General features: G+C 43.3%; 1 protein-coding gene across 4 annotated transcripts in view; it reads right to left on the bottom strand.

The window, feature by feature from the left end:
* Window positions 1-25,086, bottom strand: part of kif26ab (kinesin family member 26Ab) — a 76,401-nt gene that overhangs the window by 31,049 nt on the left and 20,266 nt on the right. For 2 of the 4 annotated variants that reach the window (XM_054796577.1, XM_054796578.1), the window contains exons 3-4: window positions 9,842-10,306; window positions 5,305-5,510 (exon numbers count right to left, since the gene is read on the bottom strand). In XM_054796577.1, the coding sequence (XP_054652552.1) occupies window positions 5,305-5,510; window positions 9,842-10,306 (671 nt within the window). The remainder of the gene's footprint in view (window positions 1-5,304; window positions 5,511-9,841; window positions 10,307-25,086) is intronic. The other 2 variants (XM_054796579.1, XM_054796580.1) reach the window with 2 other exon arrangements.

Genomic DNA, 25,086 nt, shown 5'->3' with positions numbered 1-25,086 from the left:
TATATATATATATATATATATATATATATATATATATATATATATATATATATATATATATACACACATATATATATATATGTATGTATATATATATACATATATATATATATATATATATATATATATATATATATACACTGTGCACCCTCTACACCAGGGTCACCAACCCGTTGATCACACGCCCGTACACCTGGCTGCTCTCCAGGAACACAACCCGCAAGCCCCAGCCAGGAGCCCAGTCCCCAAAACTCGGGCAGAGGTCCCAGCGCACGCACACCAGCTCTCCTCGCCCAGCAAGAAACAAGCGTTAAGCAACAATCATGTAGAGGTTGAGAGAGAGGCAGAGAGGGAGTGACAGAGTGCAGCCTGTGCACACAACAGCAGTTATTGCATGTTAATATGGCTCAAAATCTGCATTTGCTACCTCTAAATTAAGGCACAAATATAACTCCATAGATGTGCACCTCCAAAAAAACATCTTGACCATCTCAACCACCATCGCCCGCCCACAACACTGAGCCAACAAGCCAAATGGAGCTGTACTTTGCTCATAGAGCTCGACCCCGACAAAGCTCCACAAAAGTAAGGGTGCCCAATGTGTGGCACAGGTGGCTCAAGACAAAGCTTTAAATATGTATCACTTTTTACTTAATATATATATATATATATATATATATATATATATATATATATATATATATATATATATATATATATATATATAGATAATATAATACTAAATACTACTTGATGTCACAATAATACTTTATATATATATATATATATATATATATATAATATATATTATTTAAATATATATTGTATATATTTATTGTGTGTGTGTGTATACAGTATACATATATATATATATATATATATATATATATATATATGGGGGGTGTTCAGGCACAAAATGGCCCCTCTACCACAATTACGGGAAGATTCCTTCGGTACAATCATAGTCATTAGCAAACAACACTCACCTGGGCAGCAGCTGCAGGGCGGGGACTATAAAAAACACTTCCTCCTGACACTCCTCCAGGGTCACATTCCAGCAAACAGCTGTCCAGGCCTTGCCCAAAAGCACTGATGCCACCTCTGCAAGATCTATTTATTACCACCCCAAACGTCTCTCTCTTGAGCATGATTAGTGTGAGGTTGCACGGTAACAGAAACGTAAGATCACATGAGTTGTATAAAATTAGCAGACCAAGCAGCATATATTGCAAACAGAGCAATCTCCTCTTCCCTGTGGTCCCCCCAGGAAGGAATCCCATGGGCCTTATGGGTAATAAAGACACTGTCACAATCAGTAGGTGTTAATGGAACAGGAATATGGGAATAGAGGCAGCAGTTATTTCCACAGTCTCGCTCCCTGCTGTGAGCTCCACCTGGTTTCATTACACGATGCTGTGTCAATACACTAATCATATGCTCTGTCACAAGACAATCAGTGCTTAACGTGCTAGTCAGCTGAACACAAGGCTATAAATTCATTAGCCCCAGCCCCCCCCCACCACCAGTACACGCGCACACTCGCATGCACAGCAGCCAGTCAGTGTTTGACCCCTGACTCTTCCTGTCTCCATGCAACTGTAGAATCAGCCTAATTGGTCATTCTGACCCTGTGTCATCATGGCTTTTTAGCCCCTTTGCAAAAAGACGATGGGCAAGTCACAAATTTCAGTAGGCATTGAATGTTACCACTATTAGTAACATATACTAGCCGGTGGTGGTGGTGGTGGTATTTTTTTTTGTTGAAAAAAAAAATTGAGCAAGCTGCATAGTCCCTTTAATGTAAAACTGCACTTTTTTTGTCATTTTGCCCAACATCCACCATCCTTATGTGAGACATGACCACACGTCTCTCTCTTTTCTGTGCGTTCTAAAGATGTAAAAACAGCTAAAAAGAAGCAGTTAAGAATAAGAAACGTGTACACAGGAACATTCTTGGATTTTTTTTTTTTTGGCGGGTTGAAAAAAATTTGCGTCCACACTGCGACGGATTAGTAAATAGTTGCATCCAGACGTGAACGGATCCCTGGGTGAACACGATGTAATACACAAGGAACACCTACTGTATGTGTGGTGCTGTAAGCAGACACGCAGACGGAACCACGTGACACACCAACTATACAAGAAGAAAGAACACATCTGTCGTCTTCCGGTTTCCAAGGCTCATCTAGACTTACGACAAAGTGGAATTACTTCTACGATTCATTTTGGAGAATAAGACAACAAAATATCGAGAGAATGTTGACTGGGGTGAGTCATGTCTGTCAAAATATTCAGATATTATGTTGACATTATGTCATTGTTCCTGTAACACAGCGGTTCGTCCGTCTATACAGAAACGACAAGCCGGCGTTTTCAGATTTTCCCACTGTGGAAGCCGTTTTAAAAAAAATACCATTTCAGGTCACCCAGAACGCCGTTTCCGTGTGGATGAAAAGCTGAAATGATAAAATACTGTGCCGGTTTTGACCTGAAAACGTTTCCGTGTGGATAGCCCCTTAAGCAAATTGGAAATATTTTTGGCCTAAATTAAGCATTTTCGAGCGTGGCCAGTTCCTGCCAATGCACATCATTTTCGGTTATAATTGCGTGCCAAATGAGTAACTTATGCGTAAACAGAACGCAAACAGTGAGCAAATTAGTCTTCACGCCTTTCAGGCCTGTCGTAAATACATAAATACATAAATACATGGCACGCATTGCCATGGTGTATTGCAGGACAATGTGGAGGCAAAATGCATGCAAGTGTAAACGCCGCTTTACTCTTCACTAGCACCAATCTGTCTCGCATTCGCCAGCTGCCCCGCCTTCACCCACTGGAACAAGAGACTGAATGACTGACAGGAGGGTTCACTCACTCCGTTCATTCCGCTATGGAACCAACACGACCAGGTGTTGAGACAGATGCACAGAGTAAACCCTCATGTAGCCTGTTTGGTCGCGAGAGAGGAGGAAAGCGAACACTCATGCACATGTCAATATGCAGAGGCCGGCAAAGTTATCAAGTTTGTTTTTATTTATCGGGATTTATTGATTATCGTGACAGGCCAAGGTAATACTAATGTATATGTGACTATATGGATGTTATTTCATGCCTCGAGCGCTCTAATAATATTCAAAAACGTATTTAGATGATTTTAAACAGGTTATCTATGCTATAACTATGAAAATATTCCATTTGTGAATATTGAGTTCTACTTCGCGGTCATGTCTGAACCAATTAACAACGATAAACGAGGGATGACTGTATTCCACGTATAAAGCCTTCTGAAAAACCTCCAAAAACCGCCACCAACGCCCCATTTACTTAATGTGACCTATTATTGTTATTAACAGTTATGCCGAAGAACTACTTTGCAGTAGTAGTGACACCTAACTACTAGCTGGCTAGCGACTAGCTTCACCACACACTCGCTCACATGGTTACGGCGTGTATATGAAACCATGAAATGTTGTTGGAGGTTTTTGGAGGTGCTTAGCTGCCTTTTTTTTTAAAGCTGTTTTTACATCTTTAGAACGCACAGAAAAGAGAAAGACGTGTGATGGGCAAAATTCCAAAAATGTGCATTTTTCCTTTAAGAAAAAGTAGCAGTTACGAGGAGGAGCTGCATCACTCATTTCTGCAGCGCTTGATTGAATAGTTTTGAATTTAGTAAAAATGCATTAAATAACATTAACGCATTTAATCACTAGAGCTCGACTCGCTTTTACAATGCGGTGTGCTTTGCGGTGTAATAGCCAAGCAGCCCAACTCAAGCTAATTGCATTCTAATTAAAAATTCTTCTGCGAATGAAATGTTGTAGGTGAATGTCAAACAAATGTCCACGGAGCCAACTGCTGTTTGGTGATTCTGCTCCACCATCCTGGGCTCCCTGGATTTGCTCACAAATCCAACTAATTGTATCTTTACAGAACCAAAAGGAATACTAATGAGATATGGCTTTTTTCAATTAAGTCTAAATGCTAAAGGACACTCATTTCTTTGCATATTTCAGCATGGAAGGAACAATGGGAGGAGTTCAGTTTTAATCACGATGAAACAAAGACAAGGGGGAGATAATGGTGATGACGACAATATTTTGGTAACCAGCAACAGCTGCAGAGGGTCAGGAAGTTTCAAATCAACCACAATGCATCTCTAACACCCTCTTCTCTGTCTGCGGAATGCTGTTTAAAGCATCGCAATACTTCTCTGAGCCAACAAAAACAACAGATTCCTGGCAAATGAATTATCTTTGGGCTAAAATGAAAGGTGGAACCTTTTACTGTACTTCCATCTGCACCTCCTCTAACCCACCAGGACCTGCTGCAGCGGAAAAAAACAGGTCCACCTTTTTTCCCCTGGCTGGGCCCGGCTCGTGATTGCTATCTGTTTGAGGTCATGTCCAAAGAAAACAGGACAACTTATAAATCAGTGTCAGGAATCAACCCTGTGTCACACCTCACTGTTGTCCAGGCATTTGCTCTTGTGACGGAAAAGGGAGAGACAAGTGTGGAATTTCCCTTCAAATTAGCATCCAGTCACAATCCCGTTGGACTCTTTAAGATCTGGCAAGACAAACTACACTAGAGAAAAAGCTAATGCCCCTCGGTGATGTCCCAAAGGCTCCTTGTCACAGTCCCTTTCCCTTCCTCCCTCCTGTGGTGCAGAGTGTGGTGTGGTGCAGAGTTTCAATACTGTAGTCCCCATGCATCATCCTTAGCAGGCTTCCCTATTGTCAGCATTAATTATCAGGACAGCACCCCTCAGAGACAAGAGGCAGTGAATGTATGCACCTGACCAGTGTGCCACGGACTCTAACAGTGACAGTGAAACACCCCTGCATGTGCCTGCCTAACAAATGCAGAACATTCCCAGAGCAGTCTCACTGACGTGCAATAGCATAAGGCAAGGAAAGTAAATACCTCAGGACCATACACAGCTTTAACCTAAGCCCCTACATGACAATCTCCCTCCTCATATCAAATGATGTAATTCTATTATCCATTCATGGGCACTGGTGCCTGTAAAATAAAGGTTCATTTAATTTGGTAATGGAGCGTGTCCGTCTGTATGCTGTCATTCAACCATGGCAACAACATGGAAAGGAATGGAATGGTATAGATAACCCCACATCCAAGTTAACACCATGATCTTCAAGGACGAGTCTGTGCGGAGCTCCTCTTTCTCTCACACGCACCTGAGCTTTGGATGTGACCGTGTTCGCCAATCTTACATTTTCATTAAACAACACCTTAATCTAATCAGTCAACATGTGGACATCAGTACAGGGGGAGGTCCTTACCTGATGAAGAAGGAGGCTGCTGTAGACGAGGAGGGCGTGCTGGTGATGGGGGCAGGGATGTCTGGTTGCATGGAGCCTCGGAGGTGACAGGGCGTCAAGGTGCTGCTCTTGCTGCTGCTGCTGGTGGTGCTGGTTGTGGTTATGGCGGTGAGCGGGGCCACGGTGGTTGTGACATCTCTGTTAGCATCGCCCATCAAGCTCTGGGCCTGTTGGCATACAGACACTAAGAAAAGATCCTAAGCTGCAACACCTCCTTCATTCCACTCCATTTACTCTCCCCTCTGCTGAGCTGCACCACAGATGGACAGACAGATGCTGCAGCCAGTGTCTCTTAGCCGGAGTCAGCAGCCTCCACAGAAAGAACTGTACCATTGCTTGAGTTGACTCTGGCCTGTAGCCTACTGTAATTAAGTGATAACCTACATTATACTTGTACTTGGAATGAAAGCAGATGTAATTAACTTCACTAGCCCCCATATAGCTCTACCTGGCAATGCACTCATCAGGAATAATTAGGTTTAGTTCTATTTGCACTATTTTAGAGTAGGGTGTAAACAAATGACCAAACCACAGCACCACAGTACAGGTAAACTAATGTTATTACACAGATAACTTCATATTTGTTATATTATTGATATTTATTGATGTAATTGTATACTATATACATCCTTATGAACGTATTTGTTGGTTTTCATGATAGTTGAGGCCCCTCTGTTCAATGTATTCAGCAAGATGAGAAGATGAGATACGCACACATAAATACGCACGCGCGCGCGCACTGATTCGACTGTTATTGTACATGAAACCTTTGATATTGAAATCCGTCTGGCTGACGTCACCCAGGCAGAACAAACGGCCAACATGTTAACAACTTACAGTGGTGGAGGAACACGAACTCCTAACTAAACTAACAAAACACCGACGTGCAAGACCAGGCGCTCATAGAGTGACAGCGGGCACGGGCATGTGATCGGCCGTTAGCAAGACACGGCAAAGCCAATGGATGAGCTTATCAGCGGCCTAAAGGGAAACAGGCTTCAGCACGTGCTAATACTAGCTAATCCTAGCTACCATTCATGCCTTAGTTTACGAATGATGGAACATGAACATTCAAGAGCACTGAAGGGCAATGACGATCAGCTGGATTATAGTACGTAAAGACCAGATTTTATATAAAAGATTAATTTCAACGACATAAACAGTGCATCACAACAATAACCTTGAATTGAGTACACAATTACAATACAATTGGAGACATTTGGAAGCATGTGTTCTTACAGTATATACAGAGTTAAGCCCTTGTGCCTTGGATTCAAGTTCGGTTCATGTTTTATAAAGTGTGTGGCCTTCCTTCTCTGCCATTTGTCAACACGAGCTCGCAGCTGCACTATTTATACAGCAAGCCCAACATGTGAATGCTATATATCAGGATGTGGGGACATATTTACATTGTGATATTCACATGAGAGGCTCAGCTATTGCCCTGCCAAGTGTTGGCACTGTTAGCTTTGTATGCATATACTGCAGTATATTAAAGCTTGGCTAAAAGCGCTTATGTGAGAACCAGCAGTGAATGTTCAGCAAGCGCTGCACAGTCCTCACTTTTCAGAATTTGGAGATTTACTTTTGATATATTGTGGCTTCATCACAGAGTTGAATATCAAGCTGCAGAATTTAAACTTGTGATTGCATGGAAGAACCTCCGCAGACCTCCGCCAAGCGCCATAGTTCCCCCCATATTGTGATTCACACCAAAATAATAATTCTACATTTTTGGGATTTTTTATGTAGAACCTGTTGAAATTATTATTATTATTTTTTTAATTCCTGGATCCAGACGGTGATCCAGATCACGCCCAATATTCAATCAGTTCTTCCATATCAATTCCTGAAAATTTCATCCAAATCCATTAGGAACTTTTCAAGTTATTTTGAACACAAACAGAAAAAAACAGATAAACACCGGCAAAAACATAACCGCTTGCGCTTTGCACGGAGGTAAAAAGTGAAATGAGCCATCTACAGCTACCCACACAACCACCAGAGCAAATGCTGCTATGAAGCTGGTCCCGTGCCAGAGAAGGAGGCCCATTACACTTTGGCACAAAAAAGCTGCAGCACTTCACATCCAGTCACACAGGAAGTGAACCTGTATGGCCCATTGAATGTTTCACAGATTGAGCACATTAGATATCAGTTTTAAAAATCATCAGGACAAAATTTCTGGAGCACACAGGGACAGCTGGTTACAAGTGAAGTGCATCAGAGTGCCTATTGAAGGATATTCCCCCTGGTGTCGCGAATGAGGACTTCAGCCCTTCAGCCAAGCTGCTCACTGCAGCCTTGGACCCAGTCTGGCTAGTACAATCTAGTACAATCTATCCCCACGTCAGGTAATTAGGCTGTGTCAGTGGAGCCTTTTGCGCCAGGAGTCAGTAATGAGCTGGCCTTCCACCCTTTAACCTCCGGCCCTGTCTGATCTTCTTTTTTTCGGTTACAGAAAGCAAGGACGAAGATCAATGGGGGCGAGGAGCGAAAGCTGGGGAGATTTGGACATAATGGAAAAGAAAAGGTGTGCGAAACTGTGGCAAACAGGAAGCCAAGTGACAGAGGAGACTTCTTGGAGTAAAGTGTGAAGTAAGCAGGCTTGGCTGGTGTGGCAGCAGTCTCCTGTGACCTTAGATCTCACTGGTTAACAGGCGATCACTGGCCAAGTGAAAGAGGTCTAGTTAATCTGGCCGGTCACGCTCCATTGCTCTCTGCGGCTAATGGAAACGAAAGGAGGTGAGGCTCTAAAACAGACAAAAAATGTGGTTAAAAAAAGAACAGAAGATGGGAGTAAAGCTGCTCAAGTGACACAAAATCTTTCAGCTAAAGAGAAAAAAGGGCTAATTGCACAATTCCTTTCCTCAACAGGCTGTTAAGGGAATCCTCCTTATTCTGTTATCTTTAGTTTGTGGCCCACTGCCATGCAACCCCAGCTGCATCACAACATAGCAGCCGCCAAAATTGTCCTCTGAGCTTCAAATAGGCATCAGTAGCACCAAGCGAGTCATGAGCCAATAACAAAATGAGTCACAAGCTCTTAATCTTTGTAGATTAGCACTAACTGATTGTTATGATACAATGATGAATTTGGTAAGCTATTTTTTTCTGTATTGCATCAGGTTTTAGAAGAAATTTATCCTGCTGGCTTGAAAAATTGCATTACTAAGCCTCCATTCAAGGCAGCCAACTTCTTAGGAGGCCGCCAATTCAAGAGGCATCCAGATAGGTTCAATTCCAAAGACCACAACAATTATTCCAGATATCAGGAGAGCTGGAAATAGCAATGGATCCAAGGTGCACTGAAATTGTCTCAGTGGGGGATTGCTCCAGGCCCCCCTGACGCACGCACACTCACACACACACACACACACATGCGCGCACACACGCGCACATGCACAGACACACACGGATTTCTGTGCGATACCCACAGCCACTCGGCCTTTACTTCTTTGTCTGCACAACACTGCGTGCCCTCCTTACAAAAGAAGCCAAGTGGGAATCGTGAATTAAAGCTTTTGCCTTTGGGTGCAGTGGACCACTGTGGCTTTTTGTCATTCTGAAGGATCTGGTTTTAATGAACGAGAGACACTAGAGGAAAGCTTGGTAGCGTTTGGGAACCCCGTGAAACCTCAATGTCCTAACCCTCAAGGGTTTTTCACATACTCTGTAGATGGAAAACAACACAAAGCATTTAGCACGAGGAACAAAAAACATACAGCCGCGTCCTTCAATATACAGTAACAAATGTGTTTTCCAAGATTGATTTAGGAAATGTGACAGTAAATGTCTTGACTTGAAAGGCTACATTATACACCTATTAGATCTGCTTTGTCCACACACGATTGGTTGGTTGATCATGAGGCCAGGAAGTACAAACCTCACAGCCAGCAGGACACTCTGCAGGGTTTGTGTTAGAAAGAAAAATAAGTAAAATAATTATTCTCGCTCATCAATGCCGTACAGCATAAGGGACTCTTGTGACATCAATGACTCGCTTATCTAGCATGACTGCAGAGTTATGGTGATGCTGTGGTGTGGTTATTTGAAATGGCCTTGAGGAGGAGGCTGGTAGGATTAGTGTTGCAATTGCCTCTTACCTGAAAACACTTACCCTTGAGTGCCTCCTTCTTGACTACTGAGGATTCCTCTTCAAATTGTTCTTTACCCAAGAGTGACTTATGTTATGTTATGATCCTGTCAGAATGTTTTTTTTTGCTTATAATCTAATATAATATAACATTCAATGGCTCATTTTTGATGTGGGCTTTTCTTTCTTGTCTCTACACGTGATGATCTCATGGTCTGAAAACCACAAAGGAACCTTTAAGTGGTCAGACATTTACGGTACATTAACACATAATGGTGTTCATGTTGTCTGCTGCCCAGGAATTAAAACTTTGTTTAAAGGCACAGCACATTAAAATAAAAGGTCATGGTAGCTTAAAAAAGTGGTGTGTAGTGTTTAAAAGGTGTTTAAAAAAAGACGTACCGGTTTAGGGTGAGGGAGGAAGTTGTTGACCCTTGAGATGCTCCACATGCCTTCGAGGTACTGCTGGGCTTGGATGGTGACAGAGCTCAAAGATCCAGTGAACTGCCCTCCTGCCACTGTCACCTGGACGCTAGTCTTTGGACCTGATGAAGCCGAGGGGTTCTGGAACCAGCATGGCCTGCTGTGCTGCTCCCCCAAGGGAAGGGCTGAGTGGGCTTGGTTTTTGGATGGTTGTTTGGCATGGATGCTGGACGGTTCCGCAGCAAATCTTGCGGGCTGCGGTAAAAAGGAAGAGGCTGGCAGAGCCGGCATGTCTGGGCCGAGAGTGGGAGCATGGAGAGTCTGCAGGGCCTCCTGCTTCAGTTGGTGGAGAGGTGTGAAGCAAACCTGGCAGCAGCTGACAGCGCCTTCCTTGCTGCAGGATGTGTGGAGCTGCTCGAATAGAAAAGTTGCATATCCCGCGTCCTGCAGCGCAAATAAAACACACATGAAAGGGGCGCTGGGACAAAATGCCCATGCACAAACATTTTGTTCATGTTTTCTGGGAGTGCCGCTGGTCTGTTAGCGGTTTGCTCATGTATTTGTTCAGACTGAGCCCCTCTGTCTGCGTGCAAGCAGACTGTTGATCAGGCATGTGTTCATTTCAGTGGGTATTCTAGGGAGCCAATCAAGACTGCCAAAACAAGCCAAACCATATGAGATGGTTTCGAAAGAAGGCTCTGCTAGATTGGTATAAGATCCCAAAGAGGCTATCCTCATTAGAAGTCTGGTATTTTGCCAGTTTAGGAAGAGAATAGCTCTTTTAGTGGTGATGTCCAGTGAAGTTTTGTCCTCTCTCTTAATCGCTAAGAGAGTCCCTTGGGTGTTCCTCTCTGCTTGGTCAGAACGCTGAGGAAAAAACAACAGCTGAAGCGACTCTGGCACCCAAAGCTATGCAATTTACATATGATAAGTGCCTCAGCATGAAAACAGACGATAAGCCAGCAAATGTGAAAATAAGTACCTCCTGCAGGAAGCTGGAGGCACACCAAGCTGTCAGCCAACTATTGAAATTCTACAAGAACATACATTTTGGGGCAAATTAACACACAAACACACACATGCATATACTTGGAGAGTCTCTGAAGAGGCATAAAGGGGCATCAGGCTGTGGCCCAGTAGAGTCATGGCCTTAGACAGGAGTACACAGCCCAAACATAAATGTTTATGAGGCCTTTGCTCTGTGGACTCTCAGAGGTGATCAAGAGGAGCGAGGAGGAAACAATAATCCACTACCCTAATGTAGTGGCACTTAATACATCAAGCCCAGTAGACAGGTAATACATCTGACCCAAAAGGCCCTATAGACAGCAGCTGAGGGAATCTAACCCTCCTCTCAATAAAACACTTGTATAAATAAACAAGATGGAGCTTTACAGTGTTGCTTGACACAATCTCTCTGTATGCTTTAATAATACAGGCAGTCCAGCATAGGAGTGTGGCTGGACTGGACTGGACTGCTTGCTGGCTGATGATTTACTGTGCCGGCTACCTGCTTTCCGCTTGAGCAGGTGGGGGCAGATTCCAAGCACAACTAAGAAACAGGATGTACAAAGCCCCATAAATCTAAAGTGCAAACGACAAACCAGGCCGTTGGCCAGCTCAGTGACAGATTTAGTGTGGTCTGGAATCTAGTGACAGAGTGTACCTCAATGGGTTGGATGAGGCTAAGGTTCTGTCTTTATTAACACAGTCAGCCACCATCACTATTTTGTGGTTCAACAGTGAAATTGCTGAATTAAGCTAAGGAAAACAGCACAGGCTACCCCGTGGCTGGATGTACATTGCTTCCCGGGCAGGAAATTGAAGCCAAGTCATAACCAGTTAACTCCATCTATCTATCCACTCTCACCCTTTTACCCTTCGGCAGCCCCTTACCCACCTCGGGGCACCGGTATATGGAAGAAATCAATCCGCTGCCGCTCTCCATGCATTGTTAAGTGTTGATTTAGGGGAGCTAATAAAAGGACACACAAAGCTCAGCCCATCTGCTATTCAGTTAGGTTTCGGTAGGTTAGAGAGCAGGCTGCTCCTGTAAAACTGTCTGCAAGCTTTATGCCCAGCAGAGTGAACGGAGGGTCATGGCCACAAGGCCTGTGGTGATGATGGCACTGATCATGGCGAATGACGTAGGAATAATGAAGCTGAAGGACACACTGTCACTTGCTGTGGATAAGGTCAACAGATGATCACACAATCTTTGCATATGAGACAATAAACATAAGATGTTGAAGCAGAAAGGCTGAATTGTTAACTACCAATGTGATGTATTGTTGGCAGGTGCAAGTGAGTATGAAGAGCATCACATCTTTGAAGAAGCCCATAAACCCAAGCCATGCGTTCAAAGCATTCCTGCTGGCGAGGAGGTTCTACCTCAGGGATCTGACTCCACAGCCATTGTTCTGTACAAGTGGGAGATGGTTTCGGTTTTCAAGCTAGGCTCAAGTGAAAGCATGGGGTGAGGATAAGAGGACAGACTGAAGAAGGGTGGAGGGAGGAGGTGTACGCCCGGTTTGTGGCTCTTTGCCTGGAGGCTTGTGGGTGGTTATGTCAGTTTACTGCATGTCAGCGCTGATCTTTATTAAACTCTGGGGACAAACGTAGTCAGATGCTGTGGCCTTATTATGGAAAGAAGGTTGGTCGGCTGCCGTGGGGGAAGAGGCAGACCTGCCTATGTGAAATAAGCCCCCCGCTGCCCTTTGAGACCTAAGTTTGTCCCTGTGCCTCACACTGTCCATGATAAAAACCACAGCACACCATCTAAGTGAATGTGTCTCTGGGTTGATGGAGAGTGTCATCACACGCAGTGCATGCCCACAGGCTGATGGAAACAACCTCAGCCAATTGTGGATGAGAGGACAAGAAGAGAAATGGCAAAAAGTCACACAAAAGCTGTTTTTCAAACTAGAATTCACATCATTTACTCTACTAAATCAGGGCACCTTTGGTCTATCCAGGCAAAGTGGAACTGTCCATTCAGGTGGCATGCAGTGTTAAAACAATGCTCTGATGTGGAGTTGACTTAAATCACAAGAAGGTCACAACGATTTGAAATGCATGAGGTACCTCGCTCGCCGAAAGGCACACTTCATTGAGCTAAAAACACTCTGCACTGAAAAAAATATTCCAGTTGAGCCCATTTCCTGGGCAGAGAATGACCCCATCGCCCATGGTGGCAGAAAGACAAATGAAGAAAAATTGGACCAATGTGCATTCGTGATGACAATAAAAATGGAAGTAAGATTGTGCAGCCTACAGATATTTGTGAAATTGTGCCTTGTGTGATTTATTTTTTGAGTACACAGCACCTATTTTGGTCAGAATAAGTCCAAGAACCTCCCCCCTACTCGTCCCCTACTGCAGTAAATGGAAACACAAGTCAATTTAACAAACCGTTTAACCATCAGTCTTTCACCGTTTCCTTTATACCAGGGATTTTCAAAATGTGGGGCAGGTTCCCCTGGGATGCAAAAGAATACTTCAGGGCAGGTGCGGCAAATTGAGAAAAATAAAGACAAATGCATTTTTTAAACTTAAGCTAACTTCAGTATATTAGAAGGCAAATTTAACTGATTTGATTTCCTACACTGAAAAGGTAAATACTGTAGTGTCTGGGCTAAGACGCTACAAAATTGACAAAATATATTCAAGAAAACCTGTTTTTTTTTTTTGTTTTGGACTAGCGAAGGCCCCAACAATATTAAATTCTCTGACTGGGGGCTCACTGTGCCACACTTGGAAAACCCCTGCTTTATACCATAAACTACCAGACAGGATAATGTCTTACCTCACTAAACTTCGCACCAGTCTTGTTGGCACATGATAAATGCAGGCGCTAAGAAAATCGGGACCACACAGACAAGTCCTGTCATGTCCTTGTTTTGGTCCTCTGTGGTGCACTGAAATCATGCGACATGAGACATCTTTGTTTACTTGGCCTGAGACTCTGTTGACCCTCACCACACACCATAAGTCCATAAGTCTCAAAGGGATTGAACCCCAATAAAGCCACAGGGGCCCAGTCAGAGAGATTCCCACAGGTAGCCGAGCTCTCTCTTGACAGCCAAGTGGGAGAAGTATGAGGACACCTGATGGCCCTGCCCCGGGTGGGCGCAGGGCATTAAGGCAGATTACATCCTCAGGATAAAAGAAAACATCAAGCGGTGTAATCCCTTTCTGCCCCCCACACACCTTTGCTCTTTCCTCAACTCTTCCCCGACCCTGCCGTGCTCTCCAAAACAGATGATTCAAGCTAGGATCCCCTCAAGGAGGGTTGAGGGCTGGAAGGCTCACTCTGATTAGATATCATGTGAAGCTTTTAGTAGCACAGCAGTCCTGTGGGATACACACCATTAAGTTTAACTACTGCCTGCTCAGAGGTACACATCACAATGAGTCAGGATGTCACACTCGCATGCTACTCTCCAAACTGTGGGAACGCCTTCAGTGGAACACAAAGCGAAGCAGCTCAGCAAATGACATCAAACAGATGTTTGCACCTTGCTTATGACTGGACAAGATTACACAAACCTGGAAGAAGGCTATCTAAGGACAATGCAACAACATCAGACCATGCATTTGTTCGTTTATAGTTTGCAACTTTTACCATTGAATTAGGTGAGCATTTTAGTGCACAGTGATGTCATAAAAATGATCTAAAGTTCAAAAAGGAAGGATCTCACGGCATTTGGGTCATGAAGAAACTTAACTTCCTTTTTGGCTATTAAGATCCTAAAGTTCACTGGTCTAAGCCTTGGTAAAAGGCTGCTATCGCTCCTGGTCTTTTCCGGTCTTTAGAAAATGTAATGGTTAGCAGTGAAATTCCATCATCCATGTTGATAATGCATGTCTTCTAAGGTACTTTAACTGCAACATTCAGCGTGCAATTCACTTTAGACTGTTTGACTTCCTGTATTTGTGACAGATATAGCTGGAGAATCAATTCAGCATGTCCTTCCTTTATGACTGCATACTTGTAGTGGTAACTTGCAAGACAAATACCAGTAGTAAAGAGACAATAAACATAGCAGCATACTTCAAAGACATCCTTAAGGCTACTTACTTGCAGCGTGAACAGTATGTTACAGTCAGCAAGCTTTTCAAGATGGACCGACCGAGGACATCACGTTATTTGGAAGAGAGCATGTGAGAGGTCTGCTTGCGTGTTCCTTTAAAATGAGCAGCCACATCTGAGAGCATCTAGCATCTGTTCCCTCGCGAGGAGACAGATGTCGGACTGTCTGCCCTGTGTGATTTAGGCCGCTCCTCCCTTTTGACCATCACAGAACTGCTGACTGAAAATGCAAATAAGTTTTAGTCTTTAGTGACACTTCCAACACATGATACCACCTGTCCGTGCTATCACAGCCACATGTCTCTCGTGTAGAATTCCAGGGGAATCCAGTGGACCATATCATGACTTTTTTCTTTATTATTAAAACTTAAAGGGATAGTTCGGATTTTTTGACATGAAGTCGTATGACATACCCAACGGCACTGTAGTGCATCAACAGTGACTTTTACCCCACTTCGTCCTGTAGTTCTGGTTACATTTTGTTGTGTTGTTGTGGAGAACAGCAGTTCCGGCTAGTTGCTGGGGTCTCTTACGTTAAGCGTGTTGCTTCTCAAAACAATACGCATTCAAAAGAGTAACACATGTGCGTCACAAAACCGTTGCCCCCAAAAAAGTCAGACCTCTCAATCGCTCAGCGTTATTTTCTCTCCGCTCTTATCACTACTCGCTGCCACTTGTCCATTGCTGTGTATGTGTTCCACAGTGTTTACATGCGCGCATGAAGACTGCTGCGATGCCAACGCGATAAGAACGGAGAGAAATCGCTGAGCAGTTGAGAGGTCTGACTTTCTTTGGGCAACAGTTTTGTGATGCAGATCTATTAATCTTGAACTCGTATTGTTTTGAGAAGCAAAACGCTTAACTTAAGAGACCCCAGCAACTAGCAGGAACTACTTTCCTCCACAACGAAAACCAACCAGAACTCGTCGCACGGGACAAAGTGGGGGAAAAAGTCACCGTTGATGCACTACACTGCTGATGGGGATGTCAAACAACTTCAAGTCAAAAAATCTGAACTATCCCTTTAATTTAGCTTTGCAGCCGCAGCATCAAGACTAAACATGTCATCAACCATCAATGACCATGATATGTCCACACGACAGACCCATCCATCACCGTAGGACTGCTTGTAGCTGCCATTACTGTAAAAGTGTCAGCACATAAAGATTTCACAGGACAAAGCTTTAGTGCATGTGAGTATGTTGTCCCCCCGTGTGGCTGTGTCTCTACGCCGCACCCATCCATCACTCCAGCCTTTCACCACTTGGCCAGTTAATTACCCTTTCCTGTTCACTCACGCACATAAAGAAAACAAGCCCCTTCCAGACTGTTTGGACAGACTTCCATTCTCTCTCCCCACCTTTTCTGACCTCCTTCGCTCCCCTCGGCAGGGCTAAGGCATTATTTACTGTCTCTTTCATCGACTTTAAAGGGGGTAATAGTGCTTGGGAGGGATAGACAGGACAGAGCATCTGCTTATTAGAGCAACTCGCTCATGGTTTGCAAAAAAGTAAACAAACTGTTTTCATACCTAATGCATCATATTCTATGTTCGAGAAGTAAAAGGGGCTATTTACTATGCTATCCGCACATGCAGGATTGTGTTTACATCCCTTTCAGCAAAGAACATTCCCTTCTAATTGGAATGACTACTTTTTGCCTCTCACGGTCGTTTATTTTTCTCCCCCCAGCAGACCGAGCTGTGGAAACAAACCGAGATGGGAAAATAATGAAAGATTCAACAGGCAAGCTGGAGAGATGGGTGCCAGGTGTTGCAGTAAACTGCAGGTGAAAGCGAGGACAGATGGGGAGGAGGGAGAGTTGAAGTGGGGGGCAAAAGGGTTCAAAACCCCTCTTAAAGCACATATGATGAACAGCATGTAGAAATACAAATCTTTGGAATATTAAAAAGGAAATATACAGCATATTTCCCATGCATTTGGGAAGTCCTCTGATGCAGTTTCAAAGTAAACCCGGATTCAGTGTTTCAAACCATCCACTGAAGCCTGTTGAAAGGCCCGTGTGAATTGAAGGGCCCACTTTAAAACACTCACCACAAAGTACAGAACCCAGACTCAGGAGTTTTTTTCCAAACCAAACCACTACTTCAATCCCCCACCTCCTTTTTCAGTTCTGACAGCCACCTGCCTCTCCTTCCGTCACACCAGAGCGAAAGAGAGAAATGGCGTTTTTTCTGAAGGGGACGAGGGTCTGACTGGGATCAGTCCCACTTTCCTACAGCTTATTTAGAAAGAAAACAAACTAGCGAACTACTAAAAGCAATGAATCCCCACTGAAGCCCCCCCTCTCCTCCCCAGTTTGGGGAGTAAAGTGTGAAACCATCACGCATACTTAAAGAAAGTGTGCATTATAATTCATCTTTTCACAATAATGCAAAGGGGTTCACTCATGCTCAAACTAAATTCATTGTATCTATCATTCTCTACGTCTCTTTAAAAAAACGTGTGTACCTGTTTACTGTATATGTGTGTAAGTATATGTTGTACATGTACATATGTGTATATACAGTGTATGTATGCATATGTGTGTGTATGTATGTATGTATATGTGTGTGTATATGTATATATATTTGTATATGTATATATGTGTGTATCTATGTATGTCAATATGTATGTATGTGTATATATATATACGTATGTGTGTGTTTGTATGTATAGATATGTACAGTATGTATTAGAAATTGATGTGACAGGAAGAGGGGGTAGGATTAAATAAGCTGTGCTTCTTCCTACTCCTTTTCGGACATGTGAAACTGAGACTGAGACTGCAGCATGCAGCATTCAATGCATGCTGTATGCATGTTCGAAATAAAATGAAACCAAACCAAACCATCTCATAATGGAAAATAATCAGTCTAGACGTCAACAACACAGTTAGAATCAGTCTGATTTAGATCAACATCTTCATTTAAAGCCGCTCAGAAACATAACCTTAAAGACGTGGGTTGTGAATGCCGCATCTTGTTCTCGTTTTATATAATCATTGCAATATTTCACGCAAGGCACACATAAAAGAGGCACCACGCAGTCTCAGTCATGAAAATAAAGTGGTATAAAAGTGATGACAAGGTAAAATGTTGAGTATCCTCCAACAAGAATTCCTCTCCAATATCCAGTGAGAATGAACACTGCTGTAATTATAGAACACTGGCAAGCAGCCACATAGAAAAACATTCACGTTTTCTCCTACTGCTGCAGATACCGGCTCCCATTTCTCTCTCTCTCTCCTCATGGAGTCCCCTGTGAGATCAAGATAGTCGTGTCAAAATTAGGGCTGTCGGTGGATTAAAATTTTTAATCAGATTAATCACCGTTTTTAAATGAATTAATCATGATTAATCACCATTCGCAAATATGCTCATTTTTATGTATTTAATTAACATAAAGATAAATGGCAGGACAGGGTTACGTATATATGTTTGCATGAACAGCTCCAAATGAACTAATAGGTCAATCAAGCTGAAAGATAGTCTCAACATCCATTTGTCTAACACTAGTCTCTTTAATAGTAGCAGAACATTTAAATCACACTTTGAACCATGTTAATTATGAGGGGTTGAGTTCAAAGACATCACGTAATTTAAGGGAAATGTACTTGTTTTCAGTGTATTTTCCAGCATACTTAAATGTAGCAAATTGTACATCTGAATTAAGAGTAACAAAGTTGTGATGAGAATATCCACTTTACATTTTCTTCCTGTTTATTTACACACACACACACACACACACACACACACACACACCGTCTGTGTGACTGTGTGGGGACATGCCACCATGCTTCCGTCTGCTGTCATAACGGCGAGGCGTGCTTGCTCTGGTGCGCATGTGTTAATTACACAAAAAAATTAACGTAATTAATGAAATAAAATGAGTTACCACAGTTAACGTGTTATTTTTCACAGACCTAGTAAAAATGTTACGACACCCAAAGGGTTATTTGGATGTATTTGTGTCAGCCACGTTTTCTACTCCTGAACTACACGCAAATGGGTGGAAATCTGCCATTATTTTACTGAAAATACACCACTTGGTGGCATTGTTATTAAATCCCCAAATTCGACCCCCATTGAAATTTCTCACACAGCTCAATGTGCTCTACAAAACACCCACTGTAACAAGATTGGCTGCCAAACATGGCCACCATCACCGAAACGTGTGGCAGCGCAAGTCTGTACATGACAGTAACCCTACCATGTTTGACACATGATGCGGTATGCTTTGGATCATAAGTCGTCCCTTTTCTTCTTCGTACTTTCATAATGAACGTTGAGCTTGTCGAAAGAATTTGATTCCAACATGGGAGACTTTTTAAATCTTTTATGAAAAAAATCGAATCTGGCTTTCTTGTTATTCAATGTTTCTAGTGGTTTGCACCTTGTTGTTTCCCCTCTGGAACCTCGGCCTTCATCATTAATCCGTTCCAAAAGGTCAGACGAAAACCTAAATTAAAAGCGAATCAATTTTTCCCATTAGAAAAAAATGTAAATCCAGTTCATCTGTTCCAGACACCCAAAAAATATGAACACAAAACACATTTTATAGAGAATAATTATAGTTTTACATGCAGAAAACAATGTGAAATGCATATAAATGATAAATGAAATGGATAAACATTTAACATCACTTTTACCTTTACTGAAACTGTTACTGGTGAACACGGTGATGAGTGGAGGAAGGAGGGGACACAAGAGCCACGCGGATGCTGTTACATTCTAGTCCCTAGGTACACAAAGTGGGGTATGCGTACCCACTAGGGATTCGCAGATTGCCGTAGGGGGTACGTGAATAAAAATTTAAAACGGCTTGACTTTATTAGCGCCGAACACTGAGATTTCTGTAATGCGCTGAAACGCCTCATGTGAACAGCCACAGCTGGTAGTTCAGTGCAGAAGAAAGGTGACAGCATGAAGCATGAAGTTGTTCATTGTTCTGTGTGCGTTAGATGAAGAAATAAGTAAGTTTGATGATGACGTACATTAAAAGTGTATCATCTTGAAGGTTGTTAAGATCCTTTATATTGTGTGCTAAATGACGGCTGGTCTTCTTACGTGCTGCTATGACGAATGCGTGCGTTTTCTGAGCTGTATGAGATTTGTTTGTTGACTGGATGCACTGACTATGTTAGGAAGCCCCCAATTTTCCATGACTAAGTAAATTTATGCTTTCACAACTAATGTGTCTTCTTTGGGCGTTGCGAACACTTTGTTCGGCAGTCCTTTAACACACCATGTGTGACGCAGATTGAGACTTACCGTATGTGTATGAGTTTCTCCAAAGCTGTGTATTTTCTATTCTTCCTTTCGCATCGTCCTTGTTGACAAATGTTAACGGAGGTTAGGTTGAATCATGTTAGTTCTGTGCTGCTGTGCGTTTTCACTTGGTGCATAATCTCATGCTGTATGAGCTCATATGCCCATTTAGCTCAGTAATAAGCCTCGTATTGAATTAACTTCCTCATTGATTTCTGTATGTTATGTGCCTTTGTTTTCATTATTATTTCTAATTTTTACGTTCACGTGTAACATTAGTTGCATTGTAGTGATTATTTCCATGTTGTTGCAGACCAAAGCACAGCAAATAAAAGCATCTTACCATAGCTTATCACCACTTAAATACTCACTACACATACAAATACAAGTAAATTCACCAAACAGAAGACAAAACTGCCAGGAGATATCTTATTTTACCTTACCATTCGTGTGTATGTGATGAGGACGCTCGCATCTTCTTCCGCTGTGGAACACGAGTAAACAAGATGGCCGCGGCGCTCCGTCGCGAATTAAGTTGCGAGCATCTTCATCACATACACACAAATAGTGCGTAGGGACACGGTGGGAGACAAATATAACGCTGATAGATTTGTGAGGTCTAAAACCCCCTTCGTTTTAAATTAGTATCTTATGTGTTGCAGTTGAAAAATAAGACACGTTATTTTTTAATATAATGTCTTAATATATTATATACATCCATCCATCCATTTTTCTCCGCTTATCAGCAGTCTCATTAGGGAAGCCCAGACTTCCTGGTCCCCGGCCACCTCCTCCAGCTCCACCGGGAGGACACCAAGGCGTTCCCAGGCCAGCTGTGAGGCACGCTGTGGAACACCTCACCAGGGAGGCGTCCGGGAGGCATCGCGACTAGATGCCCGAGCCACCTCAACTGGCTCCTCTAGATGTGAAGGAGCAGCGGCTCTACTCTGACGACTGGACAACTGAGCTTCTCACCCCTATCTCTTGGGTCGAGTACAGCCACGAGTACAGGGTTCGTGTCATCAAACTCTGCTTCCTCCATGGAAGGTATGTCAGTGGGATTGAGAAGTGCCTCAAAGTATTCCTTCCACTGTCCAACTATATCCTCAGTGGAGGTCAGCAGGCACCCGTCCCCGCTGTAAACAGTGTGGACCGCACTGCTTCCCCTTTCTGAGGCGCCGAACGGTTTGCCAGAACCTCTTCAAGGCCGAGCGAAAGTCGTGCTCCATGGCCTCACCGAACTCCTCCCACACCCGAGTTTTTGCCTCGACCACCACCGAAGCCGCGTGCCGCTCTGTCTGCCGGTACCTGTCAGCTGCTTCAGGAGTTCCCCAAGCCACACGACTCCTTCTTCATCTTGACAGCAGCCCTGACCTCTGGTGTCCACCATCGGGTTCAGGGCTTGCCGCCAGGAATGGCGCCGACCACCTTGCGGCCACAGCGCCGATCGGATGCCTCAGCAATGGAGGCACAGAATAGGACCCATTCGGACTCAATATCCTCGTCCTCCCCGAAGACGCACGGCGTTACATTAGTCTCTCACCTCTCCATTCGTGTGTATGTGATGAGGACGCTCGCATCTTCTTCCGCTGTGGAACACGAGTAAACAAGATGGCCGCGGCGCTCCGTCGCGAATTAAGTTGCGAGCATCTTCATCACATACACACAAATAGTGCGTAGGGACACGGTGGGAGACAAATATAATGCTGATAGATTTGTGAGGTCTGATTTTTTTGAGGAGGCATTTGTAAGATGCAAATGTATTACTCTTTTGAACGCATATTGTTTTACTTAAATGACCCAGCAACTAAGCAGAACTACGTTCCTTGTCACAGAAATCCAACCAGAACTGGACGTGCGGGACCAAATGAGGGGGTAAAAAAAATCTGAGCTATCCCTTTAAGAACTGTTTGGTGACAATGTAGCTTTAGCTAGCTCATTCTGTGCATGCTCATCCTTAGCAGGCATTATGTTGCGGAGTGACACGCTTTGTGTCTGACAAAGCTGCTGCATGTCCATGAGGACAATGGAACAGCAGAGTTCCAAAAGGAAAAAAATCTGCTGTCAACTGTAAGTACAAGGATTCATAATGAAAGATGTCCATGTTCAAGATTACCATGTCATTGATTTCTCAGTGAATACCATTATCATTGTGTAACAATAATAGAAATTTAAGCAACAGTCCAGAGCCAGGAGCAGTAATAGAAAACTGTTGTATGTTTACAAAACCTACACACTGGTGAGAATGAAGGTAGAAATAACACATGGAGATAAGCACAAACCACCTTTTTTCTTGCTAATTGAGATGTCTAGACACATTCAATTGAATCTAGGCAAGATAAGGAAGTGGGCGGAGCTATCTCGGTGGAGAATAGCAAGCACTAATCCACTTAGCAAATCTGAACGATTTTCATTCAGCATCCAGGAAAATACATGGCTTATCAACATGTTTTTCCTTATGCACATTTCGCTACTTTGTCTTTTAGGAACAATAGCATTTTGCCAACACATTAAGTTTGCAGAGCCGGCAGAGAATATGAATGTTGCTGTTAATTTCCACCAGCCATCAGAATACAGATTGATGCAAAAAAAGGGAGCGCACTACTTGGCTACGACCAGCGGAGGTGCTGATTCAGTCAATAGCTTGTGGTGTAAAGAAGAAGAGCATGACATCAGCTATGGCAAGTTGAGCTACATCCACACAGACCTCCAGTATGGAAACTGTAGTTTTTTTATCCAAAAATTAGCCGCATCATCGTTTAAGCCACAAGGTTCAAAGCGTGTGAAAGAAGTGGCGGCTTATAGTCTGAAAATTACCGTACTCATTCATTTCCCCCATAGTCAATCAAGGAAATTTTGTCATATGCACATCGGAGAGATCCAGACTCAAAGAAAAACGAAAACAAAATGAAGAGCTCTGTAGCAATCACATCTCACACACACACAATTCTATGTAAAGCAGGTTTGTGGATGCACAAGCATGCCCTGTCCGTGCTTGTGACTTGACTGTCGGACCGAGGGGTCAAAGGGTAACTAATTGCGCGACTCATGGGGGTCAGCATCGGTGTGGCCCCCTGCCAGAGCACTGAAACACTACCTGGATGACAAATGAACTCTGACCCCCCTGCTGATGGCTCCCAGTTGATGGCGCACGCCATATCTTTATCTGCTATGTATGTGCCAAAGTTAAAGTTTTGATGTTTGATATTGTTTTTCCCTCATAGAAATCTATTTCGTCTAGTTCAGGTCCACAGACACTGTTGGCAAAACAGAAAAGGGTTCACTCTGGGCAATCTAACAATAGCATTCTTGTGCAAGCAGCTTGCTGTTTTTTCTACACCCCATAAAGAACTAAAAGTAGCTCTGCTGTCCGACTCCTGGAATTCCACAACTCCGACTTTAACAGTGAGCCGTGACACAAGGCAGGACAGGAGATGGTTATCATTTTTCACCAGTCAATAATTAGCCGGCTCCCTAATGAGCTATTTGTGAGCTGCGTCAGCCTGTGCCTTCTCATTTAGCCATATCACTGCAGACATGGGGGCTTTTACCTGCTAAGCCATCAGCAGTTAATACACGGCCTGAGCTGCACTGATAGCGGACTTTCAGTGTGGAATGTGTTCTGTGTTAGCTCTGTGTGCATGTGTGCGCGTGTGTGCGTGTGCGTGTCATCCTGTTGCACAACATTAACGCGTGTGATGGATGGATAAAAGCACATGACAGCTCCTGTCTGACAGGCTAGGCATTGTGGTATTGTGACTGGAGGTCTCGGGATCATCCAGAGAGAAGGAGTGTCTCACTTTCATGATTAACCAAATGTCAAAAAGGATTTCCTTTCCTAAACAGAGACCACAATCATACGAGGCGACCAGCCAAGTGGGACATCTCCCTCGCTCCGCTGCCGGCAGCTGTTGCAGTGTTTTGGGAGATAAAAATGACCCGGACCTGTGTCAACATTTGGGCAATAGCGTCCCTCACGTTGCTTTGTAAAAGTGATAAAAATAACACCATGGCTGCGGGTTACGCCCCGAACCAGTCTGTTTTTCTTGACCAGGAGGGTCGCTGTCAGCCAGAGCTGGAGCTCAAGCCAACACACATCAAGGGCAGCACTTTCCTAGCCTCCATTTTCACCCCCTGACTTTTCCTGTTTTCACAGGAAACAGGAGATGATAACACGGCCACACAAACAAGCAGCCATCGCCACCAACCTGCTGCAGTGAACATCTATTTCTTTAATGGCCTTCAGTCCAGACACAGAAGAAAAAAACCCCAACAACAACAGACCTATGCAAAGACTGAAAAATCCTAATTTGAATTGACATCAAAACAGCACACTGTAAGCTCACGCCTCCTGCATTTGTGATTTTTTTTCCTTCAGATGCAGGCGTTATTCACTGAAAAGGAAATCCTTGGAATCACCTGTGTCGCAAACATAATCCAGAACCCTGAATGTTTCATAAAGATTTGTGTTTTTTTTTTTTATGTAATCCAGCAAACTTTGGTTATAAAAAGGCAAAGACTGGATAGTGCTGCTGTTAAATAAAAAGCATACAGTATATCTCTGTTTGTTGCCATTTTTGTTGTAGTTTTTTGGATAAACAGGAAAAAAAAACTTGAGAGATGCAGGCCTCCCTCATTTATCACAGTTAATTGGTTCAAGACCCAACCGCGGTAAGTGAATTTCTGCGAAATAGGATTCAATATTTACAGTGTTTCGTAGTTAGGACATAGAAAACATGTTTATGACTTCCTAAGTATGTTTTTTACCTTCATTAGAGCCATGCAGGCATAAAATAACCCCCCTATAGTCACCTTTACAATCCTGTTATTCTTTGTTTACGCTACATTGCTAATGCACAGGCT

This window comes from Dunckerocampus dactyliophorus, chromosome 13 (genome assembly GCF_027744805.1).
Source record: "Dunckerocampus dactyliophorus isolate RoL2022-P2 chromosome 13, RoL_Ddac_1.1, whole genome shotgun sequence".
Classification (NCBI taxonomy): domain Eukaryota; kingdom Metazoa; phylum Chordata; class Actinopteri; order Syngnathiformes; family Syngnathidae; genus Dunckerocampus; species Dunckerocampus dactyliophorus.
Note: the sequence above shows the minus strand (reverse complement) of the source record. Positions and strands in the feature narration are given on the sequence as shown.